Source organism: Cetorhinus maximus, chromosome 36 (assembly GCF_964194155.1).
Source record: "Cetorhinus maximus chromosome 36, sCetMax3.hap1.1, whole genome shotgun sequence".
In the NCBI taxonomy this organism is placed as follows: domain Eukaryota; kingdom Metazoa; phylum Chordata; class Chondrichthyes; order Lamniformes; family Cetorhinidae; genus Cetorhinus; species Cetorhinus maximus.
In genome coordinates, this window is record NC_135914.1 from 5,998,864 (window position 1) to 6,019,977 (window position 21,114).

The 21,114-nt window shown below is 52.6% G+C and overlaps 1 protein-coding gene across 2 annotated transcripts; it reads right to left on the reverse strand.

Moving 5' to 3' along the window:
- Positions 1 to 4,622: 4,622 nt before the first annotated feature.
- On the reverse strand, positions 4,623 to 19,336 carry creb3l4 (cAMP responsive element binding protein 3-like 4). 2 transcript variants are annotated; one of them, XM_078533996.1, is made up of 8 exons: positions 19,065 to 19,336; positions 15,743 to 15,870; positions 14,369 to 14,458; positions 11,461 to 11,567; positions 10,678 to 10,746; positions 9,339 to 9,423; positions 7,547 to 7,643; positions 4,623 to 5,995 (listed from the first exon to the last, which is right to left on the reverse strand). In XM_078533996.1, exons 1-8 carry the CDS (start codon positions 19,300 to 19,302, stop codon positions 5,598 to 5,600), a joined length of 1,212 nt encoding a protein of 403 aa, XP_078390122.1. In that variant the 5' UTR covers positions 19,303 to 19,336; the 3' UTR covers positions 4,623 to 5,597. The 2 variants fall into 2 exon arrangements, with proteins under 2 accessions (XP_078390122.1, XP_078390120.1); XM_078533994.1 differs by having other exon boundaries at positions 15,734 to 15,870.
- Positions 19,337 to 21,114: the final 1,778 nt, after the last annotated feature.

The following is a 21,114-nucleotide window of genomic DNA, read 5'->3' on the forward strand; positions in this document are numbered from 1 at the left end:
ATTTCCACTCTCACTTCCCTCAGTATCCCTGGATGCATCTCATCTGGTCCTGGTACATTATCAACCTTAAGTGCAGTCGGTCTACCCAATACCTCCTCATTTTCAATTTTAAACCCTTCCAGTGTATTACCTCCTCTTTCACCACGGCCTGTGTAACATCTTCCTTTGTAAAGACAGATGCAAAGTATTTATTTAATACCTCAGCTATTCCCCCAGCCTCCCTTTTTGGTCCCTAATCAACCCAACTCCTCCTTTACCACCCTTTTACTATTTATATGCCTGTAGAAGACTTTGGGATTCCCTTTTATGTTACCTGCCAGTCTCTTTTCATACTCCCTCTTTGCTTCTCTTATTTGTTTCGTCCCCTCTCCTCTGAACCTTCTGTATTTAGCCTGGTTCTCAATTGTAGTTTCTACCTGACACCTGTCACTTTCTCTTTATCTTCATTTCCGTCTCTTCTGTTATCCAGGGAGCTCTGGATTTGTTTGCCCTGCCTTTCCCTTTCCCTTTTCAGGGAATATACCTTGACTGTGCCCGAATTAGCTGCTTGTTCGCCAATCCTCTATCTCTGCTAACATATCACCCCTAACACCATGAGCTCTTATCTTGCGCAGTAACCTTTTCTGTGGCATCTTATTGAATGCCTTTTGGAAATCCAAATATACTACATCTACTGATTCCCCTTTATCCACCCATAGAACCATAGAAAGGTTACAGCACAGAAGGAGGCCATTTGGCCCATCTTGTCCATGCCAGCCCCAGGACACCCAGGTGCCCTTTCTAATCCCACCTTCCTGCACCCGGCCCATAGCCCTGCAGCTTACAGCACTTAAGGTGCAGATCCAGATACTTTTTAAAAGAGTTTTAGAGTTTCTGCCTCTACCACCAACTTGGGCAGCGAATTCCAGACACCCGCTACCCTCTGCATAAAAAAAGTTCTTCCTCATGTCCCCCCTACACCTTCTGCCACTTATCTTGAATCTATGTCCCCTGGTTCTAGAATTCTCCACCAAGGGAAACAATTTTACCCTGTCCACTCTATCTATTCCCCTCATAATTTTGTACACCTCAATCGAGTCACCTCTCAGCCTTCTTTGTTCTAAGGAAAATAACCCCAACCTATCCAATCTCTCCTCGTAGCTACACTTTTCTAACCCTGGCAACATTCTTATAAACCTCCTCTGCACCCTCTCCAGAGCTATTACATCCTTCCTGTAATGTGGTGACCAGAACTGCATACAATACTCCAGTTGTGGCCTTACCAGTGTTTTATACAATTCCAACATTATATCCTTACTTTTATATTCTATACCTCTGGAGACCATTGCATATGCCTTCTTTACAACCTTGTCTACTTGAACTGCTGCCTTCAGGGACCTGTGTACTTGTATGTCAAGATCTCTCACTTCATCTACCCCTCTTAATATATTCCCATTTATTGTGTAATTCCTGTAACTGTTTGACCTCCCTAAATGTATGACCTCACACTTCTCTATGTTAAAATCCATCTGCCACTTTACCGCCCTCTCCACCAACCCATCTATATTGTTTTGGAGATTATGACTATCCTCTACACTATCCACTACTCGGCCAATCTTTGTGTCATCTGCAAATTTCCCAATCGTGCCCCCCACGTTCACGTCCAAATCGTTAATATATAACACAAACAGCAAGGGTCCCAACACCGAGCCCTGTGGAACACCACTTCAGACAACTTTCCATTCGCAAGGGCATCCATCGACCATTACCCTTGTTTCCTGTTACAAAGCCAACCTTTTATCCAGTTTGCCACATTACCCTGAATCCCATGAGCTTTTACTTTCCTGACCAATCTGCTTTGTGGGACCTTGTCAAATGTTTTGCTAAAATCCATGTACACAACATCCACTGCACTACCTTCATCAACCCTTCTTGTCACTTTCTCAAAGAATTCAATCAAATTTGTGAGGCAAGACCTTCCTTTAACAAATCCATGCTGACCATCCCTGACTAGCCTTTCCACATGACAGTTAATCCTATCTCTCAGGATTGATTCTACTGATTTGCTCACCACCGATGTAAGACTAATTGGCCTATAATTGTTTGGCATTTCCTTTGATCCCTTTTTAAACAATGGAACTACGTTTGCATTTCTCCAGTCCTCCGGTACCTCCCCTGTATCGAGTGAAGATTGGAAAATCATCCTCAGAGCATCTGCTATCTCCTCCCTGACTTCCTTCAGCAGCCTCAGAAACAATACATCTGGCCCTGGTGACTTATCAACTTTCAAGGATTTCAACCCTTCGAGTACTTCCTCTCCCTTTATGACTATCCCGTCCAATATCTCTCAGTGTTCCTCCTGGACAACTATATCTACATCCTCCCTTTCCTTTGTAAACACGGAGACAAAATATTCATTCAAAACCCTTCCCACAGCCTCTGCATCTACACACATCTTCATCTCTGATAGGTCCCACTTTTTCCTTAACTAACCTTTTAGCATTAATGTATTGGTAAAACATCTTTGGGTTATCTTTAAGTTTACTTGCTAATCTTTTTTCATGCCCTCTCTTTGATTTCCTTATTTCCTTTTTTACTTCATCCCTGCACTTCCTATATTCGTCTTGGCTATCTGCAGTGCTTAGTTCTTTGTGCCTATCGTACGCTTTCTTTTTCTGTTTGATCTTCCCCTGTATTCCTCTAGACAACCGGGGGGTCTAGATTTGGCAGTACCACTCTTATTTTTGTAGGGGATATGTCTACTTTGTACAATTAGGATCTCGCTTTTTAGTGCTTCCCACTGGTTTTCCACTGTTTTATCCTCCAGCAGTGCTGTCCAGTTCACCTCAGCCAAGTCCCTTCTCATTTCTGCAAAATTTGCCTTCCCCCAGTTCAAGACTTTTACTCCTGCCTTATCTCTGTCCTTTTCCATGGTAATGCTAAATCTAACTGAATTGTGATCACTGTCCCCGATATGGTCGCCAACTGTCACTTCACCCACTTGCCCTTCTTCATTCTCCAAGACTAGGTCTAGAATTGCATCTCCTCGCATCGGGTTTGTCATTAATTGGTTGAAACAATTCTCCTGGACACACTGCATGAATTTTTCTCCCTCAGAGCCCCTTATATTGTTTGAAACCCAGTTGATATTAGGATAGTTGAAATCTCCTACTATTATTGCCCCCTTGTCCTTACAAGCAGAAATTTGCCTACATATTTGTTCTTCTATCTCCCTTTCACTATTTGGGGGTCTGTAGTATACTCCCAGTAGTGTGACTGCCCCTTTTTTATTTCTAAGCTCAATCCATAAAGCCTCGTTTGTTGACCCATTTAGTATATCATCCCTTCTCACAACTGGAATTGATTCTTTAACCATTAGTGCTAACCCCACCCTCCTTTTTTATCTCCTACTCTATCATGTCTGAAGACTCTAACCAGGGATATTTAGCCGCTAGTTTTGCCCCTCCTTTAGCCAGTTCTCCATTATAGCAATGACATCCTGCTGCCATGTGTCTACCTGTGCCCTTAACTCATCTACCTTGTTTGTAATACTCCTTGCATTGAAGTATAAACAGTTTAACCCCGTTAATTTCCCTTGCTGGACACTTTGTAAACTTTGCTTCTCCTGTAACTCCATGTCTATCACAATATCCCTAGCTAATGTTCTACCTCCATTTTTCTGATCTGAATCTGACCTATCTGATTCTACTCCTGGGATCCCATCCCCCTGCCTAGTTTAAATACTCCCCAACAGAACTAGCAAAAGCCCCCGCAAGGACACTGGTCCCAGCTCTGCCTGGGTGCAGCCCGTCCGGTTTGTACAGGACCCACCTTCCCCAGAGCCGGTCCCAGTGCCTAAAGAATCTGAATCCCTCCCGGCTACACCATTTCTCCAGCCACGTGTTCATTTGGTCACCCTGCTTGTTACATCCTCAAAATAACAAATTTATTCCCCTTTCACAAAACCATGTTGACTCTGCCCAATTGTCTTGTGACTTTGAATGTCCTGCTACTACCTCCTTAATGATGGATTATTACATTTTCCCGATGACTGACATTACCCAGAAGGAAATTATGGTTTGGACCAGTACTCATAATTCCCAGTTTATACTGTTTTTCCCTTCCAGGTAGGCTAACTGGCTTATAGCTTCCTGCTTTTTGTCTCCCTCCCTTCTTGAATAGAGGTGTCGCATTTGAGGTTTTCCAACCTGCTGGGACCTTTCTGGAATCTAGGGAATTTTGGAAGATTACAACCACTTCTTGACAGATCCTTCCTTTAAAACCCAAGGATACAGGCCACCAGGTCCAGGGGACTTGTCAGCATTTAGTCCCGTTAGTTTCCCTAGTACTCTTCCTCCAGTGATCGTGATTGTTGTACGTTCCTCCCTCCCATTCACCTCTTGATTTTTCTACCACTCTTGGTTTACTTTGTGTATCTTGTACTGTGAAGAATCTAGCAGAGCTCCTTCAGGAAGCAGATCACACTCTCCCCTTGCTCTCGAAGTTAGGACTGGTGCTGCCTCTTGCACAGATGGTGAAGACAGCTAGGGCTGGAAGCAGCTTTCAGATACCAGGAACCAAATAAATCATGACATTATATTAAAAAAATACTGCCAACTTCCTTCAGGAACTGCAGAGCTTGCTTTTATATACATGTCAAAACAATTTATTTCATGTAAACAGCATTCTAGAACAGATACAGATATATATAGATGCAGAGAGAGATATTCTGTCACACACACACACTCACTCACACACACTCATACATACTCTCTCACACACTCTCATAGACACACATATATACACACACACTCACTCTGACACACACACTCTCACACTCACAGACACACACACTCATACACACACTCTCACACTCAGACACACACACTCAGACACACACACTCACTCAGACACACAGTCATACATAATCTCACACACTCAGACACACACACTCTCACACTCACACACACACACTCATACACACTCTCATACTCACAGACACGCACACTCATACACACACGCACACTCTCAGACATACACACACTTATACATACTCTCTCACACACTCTCACAAACACACATATACACACACACTCTCACATACACTCATTCCATCGCACACACACTCACTCAGTCTCTCACACGCACTCACTCTCTCACACATACACAAAACACACTCTCTCACACACACACTCACTCACTCTCACAAACACTCACTCACTCACACTCTCACGCACACATGGAGTGAGAGAGAGAGAGAGGATGTTTGGATTTTTATGAAGGACTATTTACAAACCTCATTAATGAGAAATACCAGACCAATAGAAGAAATGTACAGTGTCCAATCAGCAGCCTGTCCCATCAAGACGGGACAAGGTGTAGATGAAGTGTCTGGGAGTCGGGGTGGGGGTTAGAGTTCGGTGTCATCAGTGGCTGATACCCCACTGACTGGTCCACTCGGTGCCTCTGTCCCTCACACAGAGGGTCACTCGGTGCCTCTGTCCCTCACACAAAGGGGTCACTCGGTGGCCTGTACCTCACACAGGGACAGAGGCAACTGATCCTGAGGCAGGGGCGCAGTTGCCCTACTTTAGGTCTGAAAGATGGAGAAGCCCGTTTCACATCTCATCCGCACGGCCAGATTTCGCAGTCTCAGATTGCTGGTCCGCCTGTGGTGAGCTGGGGGTCGGGGAGTGACCATGGGGCAGGTCAGGGCTCGGGGTGGGAGTGCCAGAGCCGGACGAATCCTCCTGTCGTCCAGACGACGAATTCTTGCTGGTTTTCCGGAGGTCTGAAGCTTCCAGGTGGCTAACTGGAGGAACCCGGGCCCCGAGCAGGGGACCTGACTGGCTCCCTTTGCTAACTGGCCCGTCTTGGGAGTTGGGCCTCAGGCTGTCAGCCAATGGGGCAGCTTCTTCCTGCCCCTCTACAGATCCCAGGACATCAGAGAGAGAGTTCTCAGCAAGTTCCGATATCCGGGACGATTCCTGTTCTGTTAGGATTGTCCTGGAAATAACTGAGAGGAACAAAATGGGAAGAAACCGGGAATGTGACTGTGCAGGGATAACAAAGCTCGAACCTCACAGAACAGTTCCTTAATTTGCTACTCTTATTCCCGTTCTTCACTTCATCTGCTGAACTTTTGTTGGGGAACAGTATTGAGGGTTACAGAACCAAAGCGGCAGGTGGAGTACCACCACTGTCTCCATAAGGGGCAGAACAGGTTAGTGGGGCCAAAAGGCCTTCCCCTGTTCCTTTCTAAGGGGCTGACGGTTGCTGAGCTACTGGAACCACGGACACAAACAGCTCTTCAGAGATGCTCCCCAAAGACCTGAGCACGAAATACAGCAGTACTGAGGGAGCGCCGCACTGTCGGAGGGTCAGTACTGAGGGAGCGCCGCACTGTCGGAGGGTCAGTACTGAGGGAGTGCCGCACTGTCGGAGGGTCAGTACTGAGGGAGTGCCGCACTGTCGGAGGGTCAGTACTGAGGGAGCGCCGCACTGTCGGAGGGTCAGTACTGAGGGAGTGCCGCACTGTCGGAGGGTCAGTACTGAGGGAGTGCCGCACTGTCGGAGGGTCAGTACTGAGGGAGCGCCGCACTGTCGGAGGGTCAGTACTGAGGGAGTGCCGCACTGTCGGAGGGTCAGTACTGAGGGAGTGCAGCACTGTCGGAGGGTCAGCATTGAGGGAGCGCCGCACTGTCGGAGGGTCAGCACTGAGGGAGCGCCGCACTGTCGGAGGGTCAGCACTGAGGGAGTGCCGCACTGTCGGAGGGTCAGTACTGAGGGAGTGCCGCACTGTCGGAGGGTCAGTACTGAGGGAATGCCGCACTGTCGGAGGGTCAGTACTGAGGGAGCGCCGCACTGTCGGAGGGTCAGTACTGAGGGAGTGCCGCACTGTCGGAGGGTCAGTACTGAGGGAGAGCAGCACTGTCGGAGGGTCAGTACTGAGGGAGTGCCGCACTGTCGGAGGGTCAGTACTGAGGGAGCGCCGCACTGTCGGAGGGTCAGCACTGAGGGAGCGCCGCACTGTCGGAGGGTCAGCACTGAATGAGTGCCGCACTGTCGGAGGGTCAGTGCTGAGGGAATGCCGCACTGTCGGAGGGTCAGTACTGAGGGAGTGCCGCACTGTCGGAGGGTCAGTACTGAGGGAGCGCCGCACTGTCGGAGGGTCAGCACTGAGGGAGCGCCGCACTGTCGGAGGGTCAGCACTGAATGAGTGCTGCACTGTCGGAGGGTCAGCACTGAGGGAGCGCCGCACTGTCGGAGGGTCAGCACTGAATGAGTGCCGCACTGTCGGAGGGTCAGCACTGAATGAGTGCCGCACTGTCGGAGGGTCAGCACTGAATGAGTGCCGCACTGTCGGAGGGTCAGCACTGAATGAGTGCTGCACTGTCGGAGGGTCAGTGCTGAGGGAATGCCGCACTGTCGGAGGGTCAGTACTGAGGGAGTGCCGCACTGTCGGAGGGTCAGTAATGAGGGCGCCTGTACAGACTGCCTCCAGCACAATCCACTGTTGCTAATCCAGTGAGACAGAGCAGGATGTCACCATGTCTAAATACTGTACCTCCAGTGGGTTTGTATCCCTGCTGATTGGTTGGAGTCTCCAAGCGGATCAGGTTGTAACTGGGCATAATCAGCAGCATCAGGGAGAAAGTCATAATCTGTGGCAGTGGGATTGTAAACAGAGAGAGTAAGTGCTGTCTGACTGAGATTCGCACACATTTAGACACAGTACTCGAATTGAAGCTCAGAAATATTACAGCTTTGGTTTATACCTCGAACTGCACAGGATCAGCTTGAAGCAGATCATTCACAAGCTCAGTCTCCAGTCTGACCAGGGCTTCTGACCCATCAACAACAGCTCGTTCCATCTCTCACCCTCTCTGCATAAAACAGCTCATCCAAACTCAAACCAAACTCCCTTTACCCATTAACCCTGTGCAAACTGACCGTTTACTCTCAGTCCAACCTCGTCATTCTAATCATTCTCATCCTTGATTTCAAATCCCTCCACAGCCACACCTCTCCAGCCTATAACCCTCCGATCTCTGTAACCTCCTCCAGACCCTACACCCCTCCCTATCTCTGTAACCTCCTCCAGCCCCTACACCCCTCCCTATCTCTGTAACCTCCTCCAGCACTTACACCCCTCCCTATCTCTGTAACCTCCTCCAGCCCCGACACCCCTCCCTATCTCTGTAACCTCCTCCAGCCCCTACACCCCTCCCTATCTCTGTAACCTCCTCCAGCCCCTACATCCCTCCCTATCTCTGTAACCTCCTCCAGCCCCTACACCCCTCCCTATCTCTGTAACCTCCTCCAGCCCCTACACCGCTCCCTATCTCTGTAACCTCCTCCAGCCCCTACACCCCTCCCTATCACTGTAACCTCCTCCAGCCCCTACATCCCTCCCTATCTCTGTAACCTCCTGCAGCCCCTACACCCCTCCCTATCTCTGTAACCTCCTCCAGCCCCCGCTATCTCTGTAACCTCCTCCAGCCCCTACACCCCTCCCTAACTCTGTAACCTCCTCCAGCCCCTACACCCCTCCCTAACTCTGTATCCTCCTCCAGCCCCTACACCCCTCCCTATCTCTGTAACCTCCTCCAGCCCCTACACCCCTCCGAGGTCTCGGTGCTCCTCCAATTCTGGCCTCTTGCCCAGACCCCGATTCCAATCCCTCTGCCATTGGCGGCTGTGCCTTCAGCTGTCTGGGGCCCTGAGTGCTGGAATTTCCTCCCTCAACCTCTCTGCCTCCCTCTCTCTCTGCTCCCTAAAATCGACCTCTTTGACTGAGCTTGTGGTCAGCCGATATAATATCTCGTCCCGTGGCTGGGAGCTGACACCCCAGGGACGCGCCCTTCTCTGTGTGAGGGTTATGGTTCAATCCCGATAGTTCAGATGGTGAAGGAGCGGGGGGCCCTGGTGTCATCCCCGAACACTCTGCCAATTTGCCGAATGCTGCTCAGTGTAAAATTTGCCTCAGTGCCACCGGTTGGTTGGTGGTGGGGGTGGGGGTAAATCGAAGAGAAACACTGCTCAGCAACCTGTGCATTAACACTGGGCGAGTGAGGACTGGGCACACTCATTCTTCACCAGTTAACATTGATAGTGGGTGCCAGATGCCCGTGTGGGGAATCAGTGCCCAGAGCAATCCGATCCTCGCCAGGCACCTCAGACTCTGTAGCAGGAAGGGGTGTTTGCCGCACTCTGGATAGCTGTGAAAGGAAGCCTGCCTTGTTCAGCACCTATCATTGTCCCAGGGTGACCGAGGTCACTGAGCTCATCCAGCAGCATTGAGCCTGTGGGATCCTGCTGTGTACCGCCCAGCACTGCCTTCATTGTCGGATACTCACCATGATGCAGGTACTGGTCTGTGCTGCCTTGTTCGAAGTCTCTTTAATCAGAGACTGTAACCTACGTAGCTGAGTTAGCAGAGACCTAAAGATACAAAATGTCAGATATTAACTAGAGGGTCAGTACTGAGGGAGGGCCACACTGTCGGAGGGTCAGTACTGAGGGAGCGCCGCACTGTCGGAGGGTCAGTACTGAGGGAGCGCCGCACTGTCGGAGGGTCAGTACTGAGGGAGTGCCGCACTGTCGGAGGGTCAGTACTGAGGGAGCGCCGCACTGTCGGAGGGTCAGTACTGAGGGAGCGCCGCACTGTCGGAGGGTCAGTACTGAGGGAGCGCCGCACTGTCGGAGGGTCAGTACTGAGGGAGCGCCGCACTGTGGGAGGGTCAGTACTGAGGGAGTGCCGCACTGTCGGAGGGTCAGTGCTGAGGGAGCGCCGCACTGTCGGAGGGTCAGTACTGAGGGAGCGCCGCACTGTCGGAGGGTCAGTACTGAGGGAGTGCCGCACTGTCGGAGGGTCAGTACTGAGGGAGCGCCGCACTGTCGGAGGGTCAGTACTGAGGGAGCGCCGCACTGTCGGAGGGTCAGTACTGAGGGAGCGCCGCACTGTCGGAGGGTCAGTACTGAGGGAGCGCCGCACTGTGGGAGGGTCAGTACTGAGGGAGTGCCGCACTGTCGGAGGGTCAGTGCTGAGGGAGCGCCGCACCGTCGGAGGGTCAGTACTGAGGGAGCGCCGCACCGTCGGAGGGTCAGTACTGAGGGAGTGCCGCACTGTCGGAGGGTCAGTACTGAGGGAGCGCCGCACTGTCGGAGGGTCAGTACTGAGGGAGCGCCGCACTGTCGGAGGGTCAGTGCTGAGGGAGCGCCGCACTGTCGGAGGGTCAGTACTGAGGGAGCGCCGCACTGTCGGAGGGTCAGTACTGAGGGAGCGCCGCACTGTCGGAGGGTCAGTACTGAGGGAGCGCCGCACTGTCGGAGGGTCAGTACTGAGGGAGCGCCGCACTGTCGGAGGGTCAGCACTGAGGGAGCGCCGCAGTGTCGGAGGGTCAGCACTGAGGGAGTGCCGCACTGTCGGAGGGTCAGTACTAAGGGAGCGCCGCACTGTCGGAGGGTCAGTACTGAGGGAGCGCCGCACTGTCGGAGGGTCAGTACTGAGGGAGTGCTGCACTGTCGGAGGGTCAGTACTGAGGGAGCGCCGCACTGTCGGAGGGTCAGTACTGAGGGAGCGCCGCACTGTCGGAGGGTCAGCACTGAGGGAGTGCCGCACTGTCGGAGGGTCAGTACTGACGAAGACCCCAGTGATAGTGCTGACTTGAGGAAGTGGCCATGATGGACACTCACACATTGTGATGTTCGAGCTGTAGCATTTGTTTCTGAAGCTCCTGGTTTTGTGCTGTACAGGCAGCAACCCTGAGGGAAGAGAGGGAGATAGAGTGTGTTAGAACACAGTGAGGAGGGAGTAGCAAAGTGGTATTGTCACTAATCATCCAGGGACCCAGCGTAATGCTCCGCGGATACGGCTTTGAGTCCCACCAAGGCAGGTGGTGGAATCTGAATTCAATCAATAAAAAAAAATCTGGAACTAAATGTCTGTTGATGACCATGGAACATTGTGAACTGTTGTAAAAACCCATCTGGTTCACTCGTGCCCCTTTAGGGCAGGAAATCTGCCGTCCTTACCCAGTCTGGCCTACACGTGACTCCAGACCCACAGCAACGTGGTTAACTCTTAACTGCCCCTCTGAAATGGCCAAGCAATTGTATCAAACCACTAGAAAGTCAAGAGGGAATGAAACCGGACGGACCACCCGGAATCAACCTTGGCACCGGGAACGACAATGGCAATCTCACCCTCCAGTGCCCTGCTCTGTCGTTGGGTCAAAAGCCTGGAACTTCCTCCCTAACAGCACTGTGGGTGTACCTACACCACAGGGACTGCAGCGGTTCAAGAAGGCAGCTCACCCACCACCTTCTCAAGGACAATCAGGGATGGACAGTAAATGCAGGGCCCAGCCAGCGACACCCACATCCCATGAATGAATAAAAATAAAGTCAGTGGAGACCAGGTCCCCTCACTCGCTCTCTGAACCCCTTCCCTTGCCTGATCCTGTCTTTACCCCTCACCTGCTCTCTAACCCATCAATGTATTCCTTCTTCCTCCTCCGACTTTCTTGTGCTGACTGCTTATTCCGGATCTTTCTCCGCACCTTCTTCAAAATCCGTTCCTCAGCCTGGGGAAAGGAGAAAGAGAGAAGGTCATTTAAACTGGAATAATGTGATAGCAAGCTGGAGGGAGGGGAGGAAGAAAGGAGGCTGTAGTCATTGTAGTTCTGATAAACTTCGGACTGTAGCTTTAAGAATAATCCTGTGCTGTAAGATCACATGATCTGTGTAAACCAATGAGCATGGGGAACCTCTAGGACAGCATTCTTCTTTAGTTATGGAGTTTGATGCACAAGTGTAGCTGCTGTTGCTGCCTTGTAAATAAAGTTAAATGTGTCCACCAAGAAAAGTTGCCTGGAAAATCAGTTTGATAACAAACTGGCGATGACAATAAATCAGCTCCGGTGCTGTACCTCGCCCAGCGATTGTGAATATCTAAGATAATTAAAAAGGGAGATATACTCATCCAAGATGCCACAGTTTGACAGAATCAATCCCTTTAAGCCAGCCACAAGATGACTGGTCTCAATGTATAGAATATCTTGTGTTCTGCTTTCAAGCCAGCGAAATCACGGGTGGAGGAAAAGAGGAGAGCGATTCTCCTGAGTATTTGTGGGAGAAAGACCTACAGTTTAATTCGTAGCTTGATGGCCCCTAGTGCAGGCACAGGCAGTTCAGCGTCTTCCGTTCGGACAGAGACATCGGGCATGTCTATCTTTGGTTGAGCAACTTCAACAGGAACCACAGGTTCAGCAACGGTTACAAGTGGAACATCATTTTGTTGGGGTATCTCCCTTCTTCTTAAATGATCCACATGCTTATGGGTGATCCACCATCCACTTCCACGTGGCATGACAATGGTCCGCTCACAGAGCTGACTTTACCAGGTAACCACTTCGGTCCTCCACCAAAATTCTTTACATACACGGCTTCTCCAAAAGGAAATTGTCGCCCACGACTTTGCAAATCATGAGTCGCTTTTTTGGTTCCCTTGACTTATCTCCACCTTTCCCTCCGAATTGGGAAGTATCAGGCTTAGACTTACTCGAAGACGTGCCTCATCCTCCAGTCGTTGCGTTTTCTTTTCTGTTTTGAGCAGCTCTTGGCTGAGTGCAACAAAGGCTTTCTGAAGCTCCTTGGCAAATTCCAGATTATGAGTTACTTCTTCATATTTGTCTACAGAATCCTTTCCAGAGAAGGCCTTGGAAGTAACTTGTCTCTATTTGAAGTTATCTTCAGCATCATCACCCAGCAAACCCATTGTGAGGGACTGGAACACTATCAAAGTAGGCACAGTTCAATTATTTGCTTATTGCCTCCTTCAAGTGTTTATAGGTGCTGTGGGCCACCATTTGGGCAGCTCCTTCGAACCGGTCCCACAGTGAATTTGACACCAGTTCTATTTGATCTTCAAGGGGCATTCTATCATCCCTTTCAGGGCAAACAGGTTTGCAGAAGTCCTTGAGGAGGCTGATTTTCTTCTGAGAAATAATAAATGCACCATTAGTGCCACATCTCTGAACGTGCCCCTGTTTGAAGTTCTCCAGTACACATTTAAGATGTAATACTGTACGAAGACGTCGCTTCTCCATTTCTGTCTTCATACGTTGTTTCATGTTGTATTGTTATTGTTTTTGCATTGTCACGTTGTTAACTTTTTCATTCCCACCTTTTATTGTCTTTTTCGAACCTTCTTTCTTTCTGTCTTCTTCCTACCTACAGAGTTTAGTCTTGGCCTTTTTTTTTGACTTCACTGTGAGCCAGACTTCTCTCAACTGCAATCTCAACTTGTCTTAATTCAGTCGTTGAGCTCCCCGTGACTTCATTATCGACCAGCGTCTCGGAAAGTTCTTCGGCTTTTGCTTTCGAAGCCTCTTTAGCTACGTTCAGCCGATTCTTCAGCTCTTCTGTCTCCTTCTTGTATCTGTTGGCTTCCTCCTGGAACCCTGAACATTTCTGCGTCTTCCCCACCTCTATAACTTCCTCCAGTCCCTACACCCCTCCCTATCTCTGTAACCGCCTCCAGCCCCTACACCCCTCCCTATCTCTGTAACCTCCTCCAGCCCCTACACCCCTCCCTATCTCTGTAACCTCCTCCAGCCCCTACACTCCTCCCTATCTCTGTAACCTCCTCCAGCCCCTACACCCCTCCCTATCTCTGTAACCTCCTCCAGCCCCTACACCCCTCCCTATCTCTGTAACCTCCTCCAGCCCCTACACCCCTCCCTATCTCTGTAACCTCCTCCAGCCCCTACACCCCTCCCTATCTCTGTAACCTCCTCCAGCCCCTACACCCCTCCCTATCTCTGTAACCTCCTCCAGCCCGTACACCCCTCCCTATCTCTGGAACATCCACCAGCCCCTACACCCCTCCCTATCTCTGTAACCTCCTCCAGCCCCTACACCCCTCCCTATCTCTATAACCTCCTCCAGCCCCTACACCCCTCCCTATCTCTGCGACCTCCTCCTGCCACTACACCCCTCCCTATCTCTGTAACCTCCTCCTGCCACTACACCCCTCCCTATCTCTGGAACATCCACCAGCCCCTACACCCCTCCCTATCTCTGTAACCTCCTCCAGCCCCTACACCCCTCCCTATCTCTGTAACCTCCTCCTGCCACTACACCCCTCCCTATCTCTGTAACCTCCTCCTGCCACTACACCCCTCTAATTCCGGCCTCTTGCCCATCCCCCGATTCCCATCGCTCCACCATTGGCGGCCGTGCCTTCAGCTGCCTGGGGCCCTGAGCTCTGAAATTCCCTCCTAAACCTCCCTCTCCTCCTTTAAGAGCCCCAGTTGCTGGTAGGTAACCCCTTGCACTGTGGCCCTGATGCTCGGTGTGTGTTTGGAAAGGGGTGACTGGTTACCTTGGTCAGAGGCAGGTTGCTGGGCAGGACAATTCCCTCCTGATTCAGCAGCCGTTTCTCCTCCTCAGTCAGTGCCAGGTCAGGGAAATGCTGCGAAACAACAGAAGGTAGAATTAATCTGAACTCCACAGTCAGCAGCATATCCTGCACAGCCCCAACCATCTTCACTGGGAACAGACTCACTCCACCAGCATCAGAACAACTATCATCTGTCCCCTCCTCTCCTGAAGGTGCTGACTCTCACTGGGGTACAGATCCCCCTCCTCTCCTGAAGGTGCTGACTCTCACTGGGGGGGTACAGGGTCCCCCTCCTCTCCTGAAGGTGCTGACTCTCACTGGGGTACAGGGTCCCTCTCCTCTCCTGAAGGTGCTGACTCTCACTGGGGTACGGGTCCCTCTCCTCTCCTGAAGGTGCTGACTCTCACTGGGGTACAGGGTCCCTCTCCTCTCCTGAAGGTGCTGACTCTCACTGGGGTACAGGTCCCTCTCCTCTCCTGAAGGTGCTGACTCTCACTGGGGTACAGGTCCCCCTCCTCTCCTGAAGGTGCTGACTCTCACTGGGGTACAGGTCCCCCTCCTCTCCTGAAGGTGCTGACTCTCACTGGGGTACAGGGTCCCCCTCCTCTCCTGAAGGTGCTGACTCTCACTGGGGTACAGATCCCCCTCCTCTCCTGAAGGTGCTGACTCTCACTGGGGTATGGGGTCCCCCTCCTCTCCTGAAGGTGCTGACTCTCACTGGGGTACAGGGTCCCTCTCCTCTCCTGAAGGTGCTGACTCTCACTGGGGTACAGGTCCCTCTCCTCTCCTGAAGGTGCTGACTCTCACTGGGGTACAGGTCCCCCTCCTCTCCTGAAGGTGCTGACTCTCACTGGGGTACAGGGTCCCCCTCCTCTCCTGAAGGTGCTGACTCTCACTGGGGTACAGATCCCCCTCCTCTCCTGAAGGTGCTGACTCTCACTGGGGTACAGGTCCCCCTCCTCTCCTGAAGGTGCTGACTCTCACTGGGGTACAGATCCCCCTCCTCTCCTGAAGGTGCTGACTCTCACTGGGGTACAGGGTCCCCCTCCTCTCCTGAAGGTGCTGACTCTCACTGGGGTACAGGGTCCCCCTCCTCTCCTGAAGGTGCTGACTCTCACTGGGGTACAGGGTCCCCCTCCTCTCCTGAAGGTGCTGGCTCTAACTGAATCATTGTTCCTCACACTGTGTCTGCATATAGACCAGTGAGAGCAGACTGTAGACAGTCATGGGCACGCAGTTATCTCAGCCTCATGACAGAGGTGGTGTGGGTTGTGGCTGCTGAGTTGGTAGCAGGTTGGCTGAGTGTTGGCTGTGTGTTTTAATGTTTGCCTCCTATTCGTTGCTTGCCTTCTTTACCATCAGGCTGTTGACGATATCTGTGTCAGTGTCTGTGATGCTACGTGACCTCTTCACACTGCCTGGGAGGGTTGGTGCAGTGTCTACAACACAAGTCTCTGGGATCAGCATCGGTGTATTCCAACTGCCTGCAACACAGAACGGCACAGTTGAGTTACTTAATCCTCAGAGGAACTGACTCTCGCTGCGGTCCTGGTCCACTCTATACCCGTGGGTTACATACAAACATACCAATCTGGAGTAGGCCATTCGGCCCCTCGAACCTGCACTGCTATTCAATAAGATTATAGCTGATCTGACTTTAACCTCATATTCCTGTCTACCCTCTCTAACCCTCCACCCCCTTACTTATCGAGAGTCTATCTAGCTCTGCCTCAAAAACATTCAAGGACTCCACCTCAACCACCGTTTGAGGAAGAGAGTTCCATAGTCTCACAATCCTCTGAGTGAAAACTGTTTTCCTCCTCTGCATCCTAAATGGGTGACCCTCCATTTGTAAACAGTGACCCCCTAGTTCTAGATTCTCCCACAAGAGGAAACATCCTCTCCACGTCCCCCCTGTCAATACCCCTCAGGGTCTTATTTGTTTCAATCAAGCTGCCTCTTACTCTTCTAAACTCCAACGGATACAAGCCTAACCTGTTCTTTCCTCAAAAGACAACCCACTCATTCCAGGTATTAGTCTGGTGAACCTTCTCTGTACTACTTCTAACACATTCTTCCTTAAATAAGGTGACCAATGCCCTGTATAACAACCTCCCTACTTTTATACTCAGTTCCCCTCACAGTAAATGATAACATTCCGTAAGCTTTCCTAATGACCTGCTGTACCTGCATACTAACCTTCTGTGAATCATGCACTAAGATACCCAGATCCCTCTGAATCTCAGAGCTCTGCAATCTCTCACCATTTAGATAATATGCTTCTCTTTTATTCTTCCTGCCAAAATGGACAATTTCACATTTTCCCACATTATTCTCCATTTGCCAGGTCTTTGCCCACTCGTTTAACCTGTCTATATTTTTTGTAGCCTCCTTATATCCTCTTCACAACTTAATTTCCTTCCTATCTTTGTGTCATCAGCAAATTTAACAACCATCCCATCCATCCCTTCATCCAAGTCATTTATATAAATTGTAAACAGTTGAGGCACCAGCACTGATCCCTGTGGCACACCACTCATCACATCCTGCAACCAGAAAAAAACCCATTTATGCCTACCCTTTGTTTTCTGTTAGCTAGCCAAACTTCTACCCATGACAAAATGTTACCCCCTACACCATGAGCTTTTACTTTCCACAATACCTTTGATGTGGCACCTGATCAAATGCCTTCTGGAAATCTAAGTACAGTACATCCACCAGTTCCCCTTTATCCACACTCATGTCACTTCTTCAAAGAACAAAAGGTTAGCATGATATTCAACCAAGGAGGGGAGCAATCCAGCCCAACTCACTTCTCTCAATATTCACACAACCTCAGACTTACACTCAGACACACACACATCAACTCCTCCCCACCACGTGCATACACGCACACACACACCCTCCATGTTCCAGAATCACTGATCTTCCCTGTCCCGGGCTCACTGACCCTCCCTGTCCCTGTCCCGGGGTCACTGACCCTCCCTGTCCCTGTCCCAGGGTCACTGACCCTCCCTGTCCCTGTCCCGGGGTCACTGACCCTCCCTGTCCCTGTCCCGGGGTCACTGACCCTCCCTGTCCCGGGGTCACTGACCCTCCCTGTCCCGGGGTCACTGACCCTCACCGTCCCTGTCCTGGGCTCACTGACCCTCCCCGTCCCTGTCCCGGGGTCACTGACCCTCCCCGTCCCTGTCCCGGGGTCACTGACCCTCCCCGTCCCTGTCCCGGGGTCACTGACCCTCCCCGTCCCGGGGTCACTGACCCTCACCATCCCTGTCCCGGGCTCACTGACCCTCCCCGTCCCTGTCCCGGGCTCACTGACCCTCCCCGTCCCTGTCCCGGGGTCACTGACCCTCCCTGTCCCTGTCCCGGAGTCACTGACCCTCCCTGTCCCGGGGTCACTGACCCTCACCGTCCCTGTCCCGGGCTCACTGACCCTCCCTGTCCCTGTCCCGGGGTCACTGACCCTCCCTGTCCCTGTCCCGGGGTCACTGACCCTCCCTGTCCCTGTCCCGGGGTCACTGACCCTCCCTGTCCCGGGGTCACTGACCCTCACCGTCCCTGTCCCGGGCTCACTGACCCTCCCCGTCCCTGTCCCGGGGTCACTGACTCTCCCCGTCCCTGTCCCGGGGTCACTGACCCTCCCCGTCCCTGTCCCGGGGTCACTGACCCTCCCCGTCCATGTCCCGGGGTCACTGACCCTCCCCGTCCATGTCCCGGGGTCACTGACCCTCCCTGTCCCGGGCTCACTGACCCTCCCTGTCCAGGGCTCACTGACCCTCCCTGTCCCGGGGTCACTGACCCTCCCCGTCCCTGTCCCGGGGTCACTGACCCTCCCCGTCCATGTCCCGGGGTCACTGACCCTCCCCGTCCATGTCCCGGGGTCACTGACCCTCCCTGTCCCGGGCTCACTGACCCTCCCTGTCCCAGGGTCACTGACCCTCCCTGTCCCGGGCTCACTGACCCTCCCTGTCCCGGGCTCACTGACCCTCCCTGTCCCTGTCCCGGGATCACTGACCCTCCCTGTCCCTGTCCCGGGGTCACTGACCCTCCCTGTCCCGGGGTCACTGACCCTCCCTGTCCCTGTCCCGGGGTCACTGACCCTCCCTGTCCCGGGGTCACTGACCCTCCCTGTCCCTGTCCCGGGGTCACTGACCCTCCCCGTCCCTGTCCCGGGGTCACTGACCCTCCCTGTCCCTGTCCCGGGGTCACTGACCCTCCCCGTCCCTGTCCCGGGGTCACTGACCCTCCCTGTCCCTGTCCCGGGCTCACTGACCCTCCCTGTCCCGGGCTCACTGACCCTCCCTGTCCCTGTCCCGGGGTCACTGACCCTCCCCGTCCCTGTCCCGGGGTCACTGACCCTCCCTGTCCCGGGCTCACTGACCCTCCCTGTCCTGGGGTCACTGACCCTCCCTGTCCCTGTCCCGGGCTCACTGACCCTCCCTGTCCCGGGGTCACTGACCCTCCCTGTCCCGGGGTCACTGACCCTCACCGTCCCGGGGTCACTGACCCTCCCTGTCCCTGTCCCGGGGTCACTGACCCTCCCTGTCCCTGTCCCGGGGTCACTGACCCTCCCTGTCCCGGGGTCACTGACCCTCCCTGTCCCTGTCCCGGGGTCACTGACCCTCCCTGTCCCGGGGTCACTGACCCTCCCTGTCCCGGGGTCGGGGTCACTGACCGAACTCGATTGACACGAGGCTGGTGTTGCTGGCTGCTCGCTCTGTCTGCATGTCTTCCAGCACGCTGACTCCATACACAACCTGGTAGAGTGTGCTGGGACCAGCCTCACTCTCAGGTCCAGGGTCACTGTGCTGTGGACTGTCCGGGCGCTGGTCATCGGAGATACCGCTGTCCGTCTCTGAGGCTACTTCGACTACACTCCGACTGCTGCTGTAAACCTCATTGGGGTTAATCATTGTCTGTAACGTGTCCTCAGGTTCACTCTCATTGAAACTCTGCTCAAACAGATAAGGAGAGATAACAGTCAGAGAGAGAGCACAGTCCGCAGTAACAACTGACTTTAGCAGATAAAGCATCCAGAGATACTTCACAGGAACATAAAGCAAACAGAGTTCAACACTGGATAACAGAAGAGTGAGGCAGAGAGAGAGATAGAGTGAGGGGGGAGATGGAGAGAGAGGGGAGACAGAGAGAGAGAAGGGAGACAGAGAGAGAGAGGGGAGAGACTGAGAGAGAGAGAGGGAGAGACTGAGAGAGAGAGAGGGAAGAGACTGAGAGAGAGAGGGGAGAGACTGAGAGAGAGAGAGGGGAGAGACTGAGAGAGAGAGAGGGGAGAGACTGAGAGAGAGGGGAGAGACTGAGAGAGAGGGGAGAGACTGAGAGAGAGAGGGGAGAGACTGAGAGAGAGAGAGGGGAGAGACTGAGAGAGAGAGAGGGGAGAGACTGAGAGAGAGAGGGAGAGACTGAGAGAGAGAGGGGAGAGACTGAGAGAGAGAGGGGAGAGACTGAGAGAGAGGGGAGAGACTGAGCGAGAGGGGAGAGACTGAGAGAGAGAGGGAGAGACTGAGAGAGAGAGGGGAGAGACTGAGAGAGAGAGGGGAGAGACTGAGAGAGAGGGGATGGACTGAGAGAGAGGGGATGGACTGAGAGAGAGGGGATGGACTGAGAGAGAGGGGAGAGACTGAGAGAGAGAGGGGAGAGACTGAGAGAGAGAGGGGAGAGACTGAGAGAGAGAGAGGGGAGAGACTGAGAGAGAGAGGGGAGAGACTGAGAGAGAGAGAGGGGAGAGACTGAGAGAGAGAGGGGAGAGACTGAGAGAGAGAGGGGAGAGACTGAGAGAGAGAGAGGGGAGAGACTGAGAGAGAGAGGGGAGAGACTGAGAGAGAGAGGGGAGAGACTGAGAGAGAGAGGGGAGAGACTGAGAGAGACAGGGGAGAGACTGAGAGAGAGAGGGGAGAGACTGAGAGAGAGAGGGGAGAGACTGAGAGAGAGAGGGGAGAGACTGAGAGAGAGAGAGGGGAGAGACTGAGAAAGAGAGGGGAGAGACTGAGAGAGAGAGGGGAGAGACTGAGAGAGAGAGGGGAGAGACTGAGAGAGAGGGGAGAGACTGAGCAAGAGGGGAGAGACTGAGAGAGAGGGAGAGACTGAGAGAGAGGGGATGGACTGAGAGAGAGAGGGGAGAGACTGAGAGAGAGAGGGGAGAGACTGAGAGAGAGAGGGAGAGACTGAGAGAGAGAGGGGAGAGACTGAGAGAGAGAGGGGAGAGACTGAGAGAGAGAGGGGAGAGACTGAGAGAGAGAGGGGAGAGACTGAGAGAGAGAGGGGAGAGACTGAGAGAGAGGGGAGAGACTGAGAGAGAGGAGAGACAGAGGAGGAGATAGAGAGAGAAAGGGGTGACAGAGAGAGACGGGAGACAGAGAGAGAGAGACGGGAGACAGAGATAGATAGAGGGGGGACAGAGATAGATAGAGGGGGGACAGAGATAGATAGAGGGGGGACAGAGATAGATAGAGGGGGGACAGAGATAGATAGAGGGGGGACAGAGATAGATAGAGGGGGGACAGAGATAGATAGAGGGGGGACAGAGATAGATAGAGGGGGGACAGAGATAGATAGAGGGGGGACAGAGATAGATAGAGGGGGGACAGAGATAGATAGAGGGGGGACAGAGATAGATAGAGGGGGGACAGAGATAGATAGAGGGGGACAGAGATAGATAGAGGGGGACAGAGATAGATAGAGGGGGGACAGAGATAGATAGAGGGGGG